General features: G+C 46.0%; 1 protein-coding gene across 3 annotated transcripts in view; it reads right to left on the bottom strand.

Annotated features, from left to right (window-relative positions):
* The window catches only part of CRY2 (cryptochrome circadian regulator 2), a 49,946-nt gene that overhangs the window by 15,541 nt on the left and 19,672 nt on the right, over positions 1-14,733 (bottom strand). For all 3 annotated transcript variants that reach the window (XR_009760658.1, XM_061610855.1, XM_061610856.1), the window contains exons 4-8: positions 6,256-6,440; positions 5,371-5,459; positions 3,034-3,174; positions 1,382-1,693; positions 280-431 (exon numbers count right to left, since the gene is read on the bottom strand). Coding sequence is in view for 2 of the 3 variants with exons in the window: in XM_061610855.1 (XP_061466839.1) it covers positions 280-431; positions 1,382-1,693; positions 3,034-3,174; positions 5,371-5,459; positions 6,256-6,440 (879 nt within the window). In the remaining variant the exon portion in view is untranslated. The remainder of the gene's footprint in view (positions 1-279; positions 432-1,381; positions 1,694-3,033; positions 3,175-5,370; positions 5,460-6,255; positions 6,441-14,733) is intronic.

The following is a 14,733-nucleotide window of genomic DNA, read 5'->3' as shown; positions in this document are numbered from 1 at the left end:
TATAAGATCAATAAAACAAGGCAATCACTAAAAAAAAGAATACAAAAGGAAAAGGGGAGGAGGAGGGAGGAGGAAAACAAGCAAACTCAGGCACCAATCGTTAAAGTTACATAGTAGTTCTTATAATGGCCAGCAAGTATGAAAACAGTTCATGGAGAGGAGCCAAAGGCAGCTCATCTCTCAGCAGAGATGATGGAGAGATGTAAACAAGCCCATTCCATCTGCTGCAGTTGGATGGAACCAACAAGCTCCAGTGACATAACTGGTCACTTTGCTCACCTGATGTAGTCGCCACTGGGATCTGTACGACGTCCAAAGCCAACAGGGCAATAACAGTGGAAGAACTGTTGGAAAAAAGCACTGCACGAAAGCCACATCCAGCTGCCTGAATTCACACTGAAATCTGCATCCAGCAGCAGCTCATCAAATACCTGCAGCAAAAGAAAGTGAGGTGAACACAACGAGGAAAATCCTTTAAGATAGTCTCAGTGGCAGAGGACAGAGATGATGCTAAATTGTTGGTGCAAGTACTGATGAGAAACATTTTAGATTGTAAGCCAGGCAAGGATTTTCTTGTGCTTTTTAATATTGTACAAGCCAACCAACTAATAACCATCTAATTGCTCAGTTTATAACATTCACTGAACCAGGCCTTGGAAGAATGAAACCAGTATGAGAAACAAGCCAATAAGATACAGGATTGTGAAATAATGTCTGCTCATACAGAAAAAGCTTTTTCTTTCCAATTTGAAGTTACCACAGCCATGTTTTTTCAATGTACAAAGCAAGATTGCAACTGTAACAAAAAACCAAGCTATGCTACTAACGGGCATTCCATTACAATTTGGTTTCTGGGTATTCATTATGCGACTTTCTAATATTTGGATCTCATGGAACAGGATAACCACCACCACCACTATATTAATTTGGCAGTGGCATTTCTGGGACTTCTCAACTGAGCCCAAAAATGGAATGTGATTAGATACAATAGGGCCCCGCTTATACGGCGGGTTCCGTTCCAGACCCCCACCGTAAAGTGGAAAACGCCGTAAAGCGGAACCCCATTGACTTTAATGGGCCGCGTCGCACAAAAATGACGCAAAAATGGCGTAAAAGGGGAAAAAACCCTTTAAAATGGAAAATGAAAGCCGCCGTATCAGTGGAACGCCTTAAAGCGGAACGCTGTAAAGCGGGGCCCTACTGTATTAATTTAACACCCTAGTTCAAGAGGTTCCTTAAAAAGGGAGGTCTGTACCAGAGGGAAACTCTCCAGATATTTTTTTCCATAGAAAAGCTATGGCAGTGCTGTGCTGCCTATAGAATTGTTTCACAGATCTTTGTTGCCAACATATACTTTCTACCTCTACCCTGTTTGACTCACCCTTACTCCACACTCCCAGCTGATCCATAGGTCACCTCTTGTCAAAAAGCAGGCCACAGCATGCCGGGCCAGGTGATGAATCCAACCCTCCTGTCTCAATTGTGTCATGATAGCATCAATCCAGGGGAAGCCTGTCTTGCCTTCTGCCCACTTTGCCAAGGCTTCAGGATTCTTGTCCCACGGGATCTGAATGCAAATCGGGTTCCCCTCCATACGGTCAAACTTAGGATTGTTTGAAGCAGCTGTATAAAAAAATTCCCTCCAGAGTAACTGGCCGTATAGTGACAGTGGTGGAGTGCTGTTCCGCTTCACCTAAAGAGGACAGGAAGGAAGAGGTATGTACAAATAAGACAGTATCCAAGCTTTTTAATATGTCAGTAGATGAACTCTGCACCTTGAGTTGGTTCAACGTTAAACCCCCAAGTGAGCTTGTTCATGTCTTCAGGATACTTCCACTCAGGGACCAAAGCAGTAAGCCTTGTTTACAACAAGCAAACCTTTACTAAGAATAATGATCTGAGGTCAAAATATATGCTTTAAACTTGGCTTGTATATAAAGTTCACAGGGAGGATGCAACCCAATAGGACAGGAGTGGGGAACTAGCAGGGAGGCTTGGAAAGCCTGCTCCATACCTACCACTTCAACCTTCAAAAAGGATCAGCATAGGGCAGGCTTTCCACACCTGTTCTAGACTTGTTTTTTCTTTATCGCTGCACAACAGAGCAGTCCCTACCAGACCCAATGCCTGCTTCCAGACATCAGCTCTGGCAGGTACTGCTCCATTGCACAGCGATGAAGAAACAGACATTTGTTTTGCAGCACTCTTTAAGCAATCTGCCCCCCTTGAAAGATCACTGGACAACCTATGGGCAATGACTATCTTAAAAAATCTTTAAAGGGGGGAGAAGACTGTTTCAAACAGTACTTGCTTGGATCAATCTTTGTATAAGCCGATGCGGGAGGTGGGATTCTGCTTAGCACCGATTTTGGGTGTGCAAGACTCTGACCACCAGGACAGCTCAGCTAGAGAGCTGGGATTAAATCCTGCTGCCTTGGCTGCAGGATCTTGTTCCCTGCTGGGAACAGGATCACACAGCCAAGGCAGGATTAAACTCTGTTTTCCCATCCATCAGCTGATGTCATTAGTGATGTGGGTGTGGTTTGGGGGAAAATAGTCTCGTAAGCCAAACTGGACCCCTTGAGGGGCCACAATTGGCCCAGAGGCTTCCCACCCCTGCGCTAGGGCAAAATGAAGGCACCTTAAATTTCTGGTGAGATGTGATAACTCTGAGAATAGGTATCTACAGAAAATATATTCAGAAAGATTGCAGAATGCTCGCCAGAGAGGTTCACCTGGTACCTACCTTATTGTCCTTTTACCACCAAGCAAACACCTTTTAGTTGTAATTTTTTAAATCTTCCTGATTTATGCTTTTTTACAATTTTGTTTATTCTTTTGTAAGCAGGCCTTGGAATAATAAATCAACAACCCCAGCGAAGTGCAAGGAAATGTAATAGCAACCAAGATGTTGAAAACTATGTCAGATATAGGAACTACAAGCTATGTGAAGAGAATTAACATCTCACTTATTTCCTGACCAAGATTTTTGGATTAATTAAAGAAGACTGTTTCTGATTCTCTGTTTCTCACCTTTTTGTATAGTTCCCAGAGCCGATAGTAGAATAAGCGGCAGGACAAGCACCCAAACCGAAGGTAGGGACTGAGCCCTGTGGGACTGACCAACAATGAATTGGTGTTCATCCTTGGCCTCTCATAGTTTGCAACCCATGCCTTGAAGGAATCAGGAAGGGGAAGAAAAGAACACAGAAATGGAAATGAAAAACAAGGTTCTGTGAAATTCTATAAACAAGTGTTATTTGTTGCTATTACCAAATCTACCGGTTTGCGGTACCTTCAAACGCAGGTGGGAGGGTAGGTAGAATCAGTGAGGTATCTCATGTCACAACCTGACAGTGCCATGTGTGCCACATCTTGTTACCGTAACTCTGATTTCATCTGCTACTAGTTTAGGAAACCCCTGGGCTGAGACGCCACTACAGGCTCCAGTACTTTGCCCAGAAATGGAATACTGGAGTCTGGCCAATAATTATCCAATAAGGTGGGATTTGGGAAAGGGTTTTTCGGTACTGGTCTTACAACTGCCTCCTTTTGGCATGTTGGGACCCTGCCTTGCAATAAAGAGGCATTAACCACTCCCTTTACCACTCAGCCAGTGCCCCACAGCCTTTTTAATGAGCCAGGAGGGGCAAGGATCTAGCACACATGTGGTTGCCCTCACCTCTCCAAGGATCCTGTCCACATCCTTGGGCTGTACAAACTGAAAAGTATCCATTAACAATGGAGAAGCAGGAGCCAAAATTACATCCACTGGGCCTGTATCAACTATAGCGTCCATGTCAGAACAGGTTCAAGCCATTTTATCTTCAAAATGCTGGGCAAATTGTTCACAGTGGGCTGTTGAGTGATCTGAATTCCCTTGCTGTGTGCCAGATTGTAAGAGGCCCCTAACTACTAGAAACAGCTCTGCTGGATGGCTCTTTGCAGACACAATGGTAGTAGAGGATAAAGACATTTTTGCTGCCCATGCTGCCATGGACTAGGCCTTCAAATAGGCTCTGGCCTATGTTCAGTCAGACTTCCTCTGAGTTTTCTGCCAACATCACTCTAGCCACCATCTCACTTGTTTCATCGCCGCCAGATCCCTAGAAAACCAGGCAGTTGGTTTGGCTCTACTCCGTGAGAGGGGATTCTCAGGTGAAATCGTGTCCACCACCTTGGCCATTTCCCCATTCCAGAGATCAACCAGTGCTTCAACAGATTTGCCTGCCAAGGTGACAGGAAAATCCTCAAGAGCTCTCAGGAAACCATCCAGATCCATCAGTCTCCTGGGGCAGACCATCTTAATTGGTCACCTACCACAGGAGAGGCTCCAAGTCTCAGGAAAGCTAAACCCCACCAGGTAGTGATCTGTCCATGACAACTGAACTATAGAAAGTTCCTCCACTCCAAGATCACCATAATCTCATCCAGCACAGAAAACAAAGTCCAGAGTGTGTCCAGCAGCATGCGTGGGGCCAGATACCAATTCATGTTGGGACAGACCCATAGTTGTCATGGTGGATGTGAAGTCCTGAGCCACTCCCGAAACAGCAGCTTCAGCATGGATGTTGAAGTCCCCCAGCACAACCAGCCAAAAGGACTCCAACACCACTTCCGAGACCACTCCAGCTAGCTCAGGAAGGGAAACTATTGAGCAGCAGGGTGGGCAGTACACTAACAGAATCCCTATTCTTTCCCAGCCATCACCTTCAAACACACACATTCAAACCAAGCAGTCTGTAGGAAAGGGCACCTGGTAAGGGAATGGAATCACAACAGACCACTGCATCTCTGCTTCCCCAACCCCCAGGTCCCGCCTGCTGCTCTACAGAGAACCCTGAAGGTATGCCCCCTAGCTTCATCCACTGTACACTGTACATTAGTGTGTCAAAAATTGAAGTATATAAAAAGCTAGTATTAATAGTACACAGCTTTGTTTTTTTTATCACAGTACCTTAGTGTACCAGACAACTTCTGATACATAACTTTACTGTTGCCTAGTAAACATCCAATGCTTATTCAAGTTTCAGATAAATGACAAAGATTTATAACGCAGCAGAAACAAAACTGGCATATGAAATTTGTTTGCATTTGCAGACGTACAAAAAAGCAAGTTAGGTGTAGATTAGAAAATAAATGGTATGAAAGGATTTAGGATCCCATTATTAGTTTAAGTAGACTGAGAGGATAAGAAACAAAGAGAACCTTTGGCTTGCGACATCTCTCAGCAGCCAGAGCAGCAGAGGTACTGTTATTCTCAGATTCCCTAATACACTGGCATATCTATAGTCAATAGCACAGTTTAAAAACAAGGAGGTTGCCCTTTCCCTGAACCATAGTTTTGCAATACAGAATACACAGGGTTACCTTTCTTTCCAGATGCTTATCCAGACGAGTTAAGGCTTCAGTCTCCCCTCCTTGCCAGACAGCTGGGGCAAGACCCTCAGTGGGGAAGCCTGAAAGAGAATGGAGGGAGTGCTAATATAGAGTTTAGGCAACAGATCTAGCTTTAATTGTATCTTGCACTACATATAAGCTAAACATGTTCTGGACTATTCAGCATGAAATGATCACCCTAAACCAGCAGAGGGCACCTTTGAATAAAGGACTGCACAAGGCACACACCACTGCAGCATATGCTGCAAAACCAATTTATTATAAGCCTTGAAAACAAACTCCAAAATTCATTTGGGGGGCAGGAGGAGGTAATTCAATGAAATGACAGCACTATAGCTTGGAGCATTTCCAGGGAGCTTATGTAACGATAGGAGGAGAATAATTTCCATTTGCTCATCTCTAAATTTAAACAAGCTTAGTGACAAAATTTTCAGTTCAGTCTAGCCCACTAAAGATTTACAACCTTATTCCTGCCTGCTCAGAATGAAATGACTGGCATAATAGGTCAGGATCAAGATTAGGAGACTAGAGTGGAATCAAGGGTCAAAAGCATGGACAGAAGAGACACAGTATGTTCTAGTTTCTAGAAGTACTGTTTTCAATGTATAAATTATTTCAATTATTGTTCTGTAATAAGTAATTTCTTACTGTAAAAAATAATCATAATGACCTGATGCATGGTATAATACTGACTTAATCAGTTTGTTTTTTCAAGCTCAAGATGCAACTATAATCTGGTCTGCTTTTAAAGTCAGAACCAGATCAGGTCAGGCAAGAAGAGAACTACAGTAAAACTTAGAAGTATTCCAAGCACATGGAAAGCTGGTGTAGCTGCCCTGCAGTTCCGGAACATACCCAGCTCCTCCAAAGATGGAACACCGTATGTGTCATCATGATTTTCTTGGATCTCAGTCTGGCACTTCTCCATTTGCTGATTTGTTATCGTGGCAACTGGCTTCTTGGGCAAGTCCATGCGACTAATGATGGCCTGGAAACGCTTGTAAGTTAGAGGAGGTTTATACCCATTCAGTTCAATTATCCTGCACAACAGAGGAAGAAGAGATAGTTAAAGAAGGGTTTTGCTCCCACAGCTTGTGTGGGGAAGCAGCATTTTCCACAGTGCATTTAGGATCTGCCCCTTCTTCAGATATTTTGTTGGAGGAAGAGGGAACAAAATTCACAAGACAGACAATGCAGACCTGCTCTCTCACATGTAATTTAGCTCTCATATATTTCCTAGTTCATCCACTAATTAGATTAAGTATTTCCCAGTACTCCTCTTCATGAACCTATGGCCCAGAAGCCTCTCTCCATCAATTATATCACCCTCCAAAGCGAAACCTTAATATGAATTCTCATCCCTTCATTCCAAAGGCAACATCCAAAGACGGGAGGTGGATCTCCAGCCTGCGGTCCTAATTAGGCTCAGGCCATATATAATATTCACTAATAGGCAAAAAACCTTGTGGTTTAAGAACATACCTATAGCCCACAGCTATTTCTATCAAACTTTAAAAAGCAGGGAAATTGGGCAGCTATAGTGAATGGACCAGGGGAGCAGGACACCTGACCTCCTCTCTGAGATATTGTACTGCCCTACAAATTGGTTAAAATGCAAACACCATTTGGGTTGGTCTTTCACAGTCCAATCCACTTCCTGTGTAGCTTGAAAGAATTTGGAAGAAGGGGAAAAGCAGGTCTGATCATTTGCATGCTTATTGAGTTCAATGGGATTTACTCCTATGCAATCTTGGTTAGGATAGGAAAAACTAACCATGGGGGGGGAGGAGGAGGAGGAGGGGGAGTGGGAAGGAGCGTATTGGAGGGGGGCACAGGAAGGGAGAGGGCAGGTTTGATCATTTGCATGCTTATAGAGTTCAATGGTATTTACTTCCGTGCAATCATGCTTAAGATAGGTAAAACTGATCATGGGGAGGAGGAAGAGGAGAGGCAAGGGGGGATTGGAAGGGGATGGAGAGGGAGGGGCAAAGGAAGGGGGAGGGGGCAAGAGGGAGAGGACAGGAGATAGAAGGATGGGAGGGTTTGATCATTTGCATACTTTTTGAGTTCAATGGGATTTATTTCTATGCAATCATGTTTGAAAATGGAAATGGACTGCCTTCAAAGTCAATCCTCACCTGTGGTAACCCTCTGAATAGTGTTTTCATGGTAAACGGTATTCAGAGGTGGTTTTACCATTGCCTTCCTCTGAGGCTGAGAGGCAGTGACTGGCCCAAGGTCACCCAGTCAACTTCATGGCTGTGTGGAGATTCAAACCCTGGCCTCCCAGGTCATAGTCCAACACTGACCCAGGGAAGGGGCAAGGAAGGGAGAGGGAGGAGATTGGGTGGGTGAGCCCTGGGCAGAAGGGAAGCCCCTTTCCTTTCCAAAAGGAAAACATTGTGAACAGAATCATTCTTTTTCAGGCTTTCCCCCACCTTTTTATTCTACAGCAGGCGCATGTAGCCTCCCACCCAAATTTAAACCAAAGCTGTCCCTGGCCACATCCACACCAGGCCTTTCTTTCACTTTGGACAGACATGGCTTCTCTCAAAGAATCCTGGGAAGTGTAGTTAGTGAAGGGTGCTGAGAGATGCTAGGAGACACCCTGTTCTCCTCACAGACCTTCAATCAGAGTGGCTGACTGTTACACCAGTCTGGCAGCTGGAGCTCTCTCAGTGGAACAGGAATCTCCTCTCAGCACCCTTCACAAACTACACTGATCAGGATTCTCTGAGGGAAGCCATGACTGTTTCACATGAAATCAAAGTCTAGTGTGGGTGTGGCCCCCTGATTCGGCAAGCCCAGCAGCTGTGAGTCTGGCTTTTAGAACTCTGACAGTTGGATCTTACTGAGCATGCCCCGCGTTATCATAGGCTGCCTGCCAAAATTTCTTAAATTAAAAATCAGCCTGGCATTTTTTTAACTTTTAAACTGCAGAAGATGAAGGTCAGAGTATGGGGCAAGGTCAGTATTCGGATTACAGGTACTCTGTGAATATGGTTGATTTTTAATGAATTTCAACAGATTATGAGAACTCAGAGGAAAAAAGTCCAAAAGGGCTCTGGTTTGTTTGTTTTTTGCTCTTTTTAGACTTTGAACTTTCTATTTTCTCTTATTGTTTTGTGTATTGCCATGAAAATTGAGAGGGTTGTTAAGCAAGCGTTTCTGAGTTCAGAACTATAAGTTTTGTACGGTTTTGTTTTGAAATGAGCTTATGGGAAGCATCAGAATGGCATGGAGGGTATTTTCAATTTAACATTGCAGAAAGTGAAAAACCCACGCTAGCTATAGTATACAGCCACTCTCGTGGCTGTATAATCAGTTGCAAAGGAACAATAAGGAACTTAAAGTAAGCTTCCAATTTTTTCTTTGCAAATGGAGCTTGCTAACAGTGAACCCCACTGGGATCAGCTGCACTAGGTAGTTTCTCCATCAGGAACTGATTGATTTCAGGTGAAAATGCACCTTCAAGGATCACACCTGCTGTCAGATAATTGACAGGTAGGCAGCCCCACCCATCTGTCAAAAAGGTCCACAGAGCGGGGTCCAGCCCACTTGCTGGAAAAATCCCCCACCCCTGTCCTAAAGAATATGTTATAGCAGTAGTATCTAGCCCCATTTCATACTAGTACTGGACTGTGTTAGCGCAAGGAAATGTTGTTCCTCCTCAACAGCTCATAAGAGAAGACTAGTCCTATATATCATATTGCTTTTCTTGTTTAGGAAGATAAATTCTCCAACAACTGCAAGAAATAGTAATCAGCAGACATCTCACATGCTTAATTCGGCATTTAAGAGTGCTAACTTCCTTTAATTCATGCCAGAAATGAAGACCCCAAACTTTAGGAGCTGTTCCATAATTTATGCAGAAAGACTTGACAGGCTCAAGTTAGAAGAATTATGAACTGTAGCATTTCACATGACAGGTGGGGAGTAGTTGGTTTTTTGAATGCCATCTGATCATGTAAATAGCTCCCTGCAGTTAAATTAGCACATGGATGAAAGAGGTTTGTGCAATCTTTCCTATATGGGAGTGTTATGTGGAATAAAATCCAAAATCCAATCCCCTAGCTGCAGTCTGAAGTGGTACAGTACAAAAGTCTAACCACATCACTGTACAAAACTTGTACAATGGCTTTCTTATGTTCTTACAGTTTCACAGGTAAAAAGTATGGAAAAACAGGATTACAAAACTTTTGTTTTCATCTTGCCGCGTGCTCGCGTTCGGGCTGGGCGCCGCTTGGGTCTCCATCGTTGCGGCTCGCGCCTCCTTCGGCGTGCGCCGCTGCCCGCGGCTGTTGTTGCGGGCTGTGCTGCGGCCGCTGCTGGGGCACCATTTCGTGGCCTTGTGCTGCTGCCGTTCGCTGCCTCCTGCCTGTTGCGTGCAGATGCCGCCGTTGTCATCTGGAGGATCGTCCTTCGGCCGTGCATCGTTGACGTCGTTCGCTTGTCGCTCGCATGTGGATGTGGACGGCTGCTGCTGTGAGCTGTGCTGTTGTTTGGCTACCGTCGCTGTGATCTTGCCATCGTCGCTGTCCTGTCGTTTTCCTGCATGCATGCCGGTCCTGCCGCCAGTGGAGTGCCTGGGCGTGGTGCTGCTCGTGTGGGCGTGGTGCCGCCTGCTGCTGCTATTGAAGTGTTGTTGTGCCATTATATGTTGGAAGAGGACTAATTTTAATGTTGGTTGTGTTATGTGCTTGTGTGTATGGATTAGAGTGGTGTGAATGTTGTATGATTGGTTGTTTTGTGGTACGAATGTATTGAATGATTGTGTATGCATATGCAGTCGCATGATTGGAAGGATTGACTAACCCTAGGGTTGTGTACTGGACCTGATTACCCGCCCCTTAATATCTTTTACAACATCTTTTGACCTCTTCATCTGGGCTTGCTGATTGATTGCGGAGGAGATAGGGGCATGTGTAAATCAGGGAGGGAAGAGGAGGGAGGGGCTGGGGGCCAAAGTATAACAAGATTGGGCGGCAGGCGCTGGAATAGTGCTGGGGGCAGACCATGTCAACGGAGAGAAACAAGGGATAGATACATAATATCCATCCCTTGTTCCAGGTCTGTCCAGAACCAGAAGGAAGCTGGGGGACGCAGGATTCCTACTGACCTTCGACTGCTGATGTGTAATGCCAGGTCTGTAGTACAAAAAACATCAACCATTCATGATTTGATCTTGGATGAATGTGCAGACCTGGCATGTATTACGGAGACCTGGTTGGACGAAGCCTCAGCTTCTATTCTTGAGGCTATGTGTCCACCAGGCTTCCGTTACGCACAGCAGCCGAGGGTCGGAAGGCGGGGAGGGGGAGTGGCAGTTATCGAGAGTCGTTGCTCTTTGCCAGACCTCCCCTTCGTGGGACTAGCTTTGTTGATTGTATGTACTGGAGGTTGGGCTCGAAGGGCAGTTTAGGGATCCTGCTCATGTACCGCCCGCCCCGCTGCACGGCAGACTCCCTGGCCGAGGTGCTCGAGGTGATCTCAGACGTGCGAATGTTGTCCCCAGAGCTATTAGTTCTGGGTGATTTTAACATACACGCTGAGACCACTCTCACTGGAGCTCCTCGGGATTTCCTGGAAACCATGGCTTCCTGGGAACTGCGCCTTAGTAATACTGAGCCCACCCATGCAGCCGTTCATACTCTTGACCTTGTATTTGTCCCGGGGGGGGAGGGTAGTGGGCTGAAGTTAGGGGCAAATTCTTTTACCCCTGTGTCATGGTCAGACCACTATCTGGTAAAGATGGATCTCTCAATGCCACATGCCCTCCGCAGGGGTAAAGGTCCTATTAGAATGGTCCGCCCCAGGCGCCTGATGGATCCAGGCGGTTTCCTGACGGCGCTTGGGGAATTGGAACCTGCTGAAGGTCGCCCGGTCGAAGCCCTGGTGACAGAGTGGAATGAGAGGATCGCTGGGGCGTTAGACCGAGTGGCTCCGAAACATCCTCTCCCCCTGAACAGAACTCAAGTAGCACCATGGTACACACCACGGTTGCGTACTTTGAGACAGGAGGTGAGACGACTAGAGCGCTGGTGGCGAAAGTCGCGCTCCGAAGATGCTCGGACACAAGTTAGAGCAGCAATAGCTGCCTACCAAGTGGCGGTAAGGGCAGCAAAGAGGGAATTCTTTGCTGCCTCTATTGCATCAGCTGAGTGCTGTCCCAGGAGGTTGTTCCAGGTGGTCCGAAGCCTGGTCGGTCCAGTTCCTCTGGAACCCTTGGAACAGTCTAAGGCCTCCTGTGACAAATTGGCAAAGCACTTTGCTGATAAAATCGAACACCTGAGGAGCTCAATTCCGTGCGCCGTGGATACAGTGAGTGAGCTAGAGTTAACCAGTTGCAAACCAGTCAAATGGGATCGATTTCGGCCTCTTCCTGCTGAGGATGTGGACAAGGTGCTTTCATCTGTAAGGCCTACCACCTGTCTAAATGACCCTTGCCCATCGTGGCTCGTTATGAGCTGCAAAGAGAGATTGGGTGAGGAGATCAAGGCAATGGTTAATGCATCCTTGCAAGAGGGTGTTATGCCACTAGCCCTCAAGGAGGCTATTATTAAACCCATCTTAAAGAAGTCCTCCTTGGATCCCCAGATCTTAAACAACTTCCGCCCAATTTCGAACTTACCATTCTTGGGCAAGGTCATTGAGAGAGTGGTGGCAAATCAGTTGCAGACACACTTGAATGAAACGGATTATCTAGATCCATACCAATCGGGTTTCAGGACTGGACATGGAACTGAAACAGCCTTGGTCGCTCTGGTTGATGATATGAGGAGGGCACTGGATAGGGGAGAATTCACCTTCCTTGTCCTCCTGGATCTCTCAGCAGCTTTTGATACCGTTGACCACGGTATCATTTTAGATCGCCTGGAGAGTTTGGGATTGCGAGGCACGGTTTTACAGTGGTTCCAATCCTTTCTCTCTGATAGGCGCCAACAGGTAGCATTGGGTGATGAGGTTTCAGACCCTTGGCCTCTCAATTGTGGTGTGCCACAGGGTTCTATCCTCTCTCCCATGCTATTTAACATCTATGTAAAGCCGCTGGGAGAGATCATCAGGAGATTTGGGCTGCAGTGTCACCAATATGCAGATGACACTCAGCTCTATCTCTCATTTAAATCTTCACCGGAGAGGGCTGTGGAGACCATGTCCAAGTGCCTGGAATCCGTGAGTGGATGGATGGGCAGGAACAGGCTGAAGTTGAACCCTGATAAGACCGAGGTACTACTTGTGGGAGACACGGGAGGGTTAGGAGATGTTGACCTGGTGTTTGGCGGGGTGAAGTTGCCCCTACAGGACCAGGTCCGCAGCCTCGGGGTTGTTCTTGATTCCAAGCTGTCCATGGAGGCTCAGATTTCGGCTGTGAGCCGGGCAGCTTGGTATCAATTACACCTTATACGTAGGCTGCAACCCTACCTCCCTGTTCAACAGCTCCCACTCGTGGTGCATGCCCTGGTCACCTCTTGATTAGACTACTGTAATGCGCTCTACGTGGGGTTACCCTTGAAAACGACTTATACAGAATGCGGCGGCACGCTTACTTACCAACAGCCGCCGACGGGACCACATCACACCAGTATTATCTGATCTACACTGGCTGCCGGTTGTTTTCCGGGCCCAATTCAAGGTGTTGGTTTTAACCTTTAAAACCCTGTATGGTTTCGGCCCAGCTTACCTGAAAGAGCGCCTCCACTGCCACCAATTATGCCGCCCAACTAGATCAGCCACACAAGGTCTTCTCTCAATCCCGCCAACCAAAACAGCTAGGTTAGTGGGTACTAGGGAGAAGGCCTTTTCTGTGGTGGCCCCCACTCTCTGGAACTCCCTCCCATGTGATCTTCGACATGCCCCTTCCCTAGATGTATTCCGCAACGCCCTGAAGACGTGGCTATTCCAACAAGCCTTTGAGGTCCTTGGGATGGGTAAATCGTCATGAGTCTCTCATCTATCGTATGTTGTTAATTTAATTGCTTTTATATGTATTGATGACTGTCCAGTATTTCTATCTATTGTTTTAATGTGATTGCATCTGAAATTATTGTATTTTATCTTTTTTAATGTACGTCGCCTAGAGTGGCTAATTGCCAGATAGGCGACAAACAAATTAAATATTATTATTTATTATTATTTATTTCCCGCCTCACTGGGAAGGAAAAGCTAAGAATGAAGATAGGAAAGGTACAGGCTACATGGAAAAATGGACTGCCTTCAAGTTGATCCCGACTTATGGCTACCCTATGAACAGTGATTTCATGGTAAGCGGTATTCAGAGGGGTTTTTCCATTGCCTCCCTCTGAGGCTAATCCTCCCCTGCTGGCTAAGGCCTGCTCAACTTGCCACAGCTGCATAAGCCAGCCCCTTCCTTGTCCGCAGCTGCCAGCTGGGGGGCAACTGGGCTCCTTGGGACTATGCAGCTTGCCCACGGCTGCACAGGTGACAGGGCACGTAACCCCTGAGCCACTCACTGTTGGGGTGATTTTAGCTGGCTCTTTATACCCAGGAGACACAAGCGGGGATTTGAACTCACAGACTCTGGACTCCCAGCCAGGCTCTCCTCCCCACTGTGCTATACCAGCTGTACAGGCTACATATTGAACCTGAATTTGCTGTGAGTGGTACCATTTTGGTCTCACAAGAATTCAGAGAGTTTCAACTTTTTATTTAGAAAATTTATTTATCACTATATATTCAGATGAATCTTCAAGCAATGTACAAAACAGAAATCAATACAATACAAAAAACTTCATACTGTTCCTAAATTAACAGTGGCCAGACCAAAACTATCCTTCTAGGAAGGCTGGTGGAAAAAATGTCTTCAACAGGTGCTAAAATGCCAGAAGTGTCAGCTCCTGTCCGATACCCACCAGAAGGGAGTTAACGCTGTGCCTGTTACATTAGTAAAAGCCCTGTTCTGCGTTACTACAGACCATGGGGGCATGCTGCACCACAAGAAGCATCTCCTCTGATGACTGCACCACTATATAAGAGGGAAGGCTATCTCTCAGATATCCTGGTCCATATTGTTGAGGATTTTTAATAAAACAATACTAAATTCTTAAATCTGGCCCAGTAGCCTACAGGACGCTCCAATGAGCAGCCCACTATGGTTTCCTATGTGGTTTAGGAGCCCAGATTATTTATGCTACCAGTGCCAATCATGCTACTCTTCTAATTTAAGGATGAACCCTAGATACCTCAGCAGGAAGTAAAACACAGATTAGGAATATTTATGTTTTCCAGCAAAGTAGAATGGCTTCCTCAAAGTTATACAATATACAAAGCAGACTGTTAAACCATCAGAACAGTCTGAGATCCAGACACCCACCA

The sequence above is a fragment of the Rhineura floridana genome, chromosome 2 (genome assembly GCF_030035675.1).
Source record: "Rhineura floridana isolate rRhiFlo1 chromosome 2, rRhiFlo1.hap2, whole genome shotgun sequence".
NCBI lineage: Eukaryota > Metazoa > Chordata > Lepidosauria > Squamata > Rhineuridae > Rhineura > Rhineura floridana.
The sequence above is the reverse complement of the archived record's forward strand: the minus strand, read 5'-3'. Positions and strand labels throughout refer to the sequence as shown.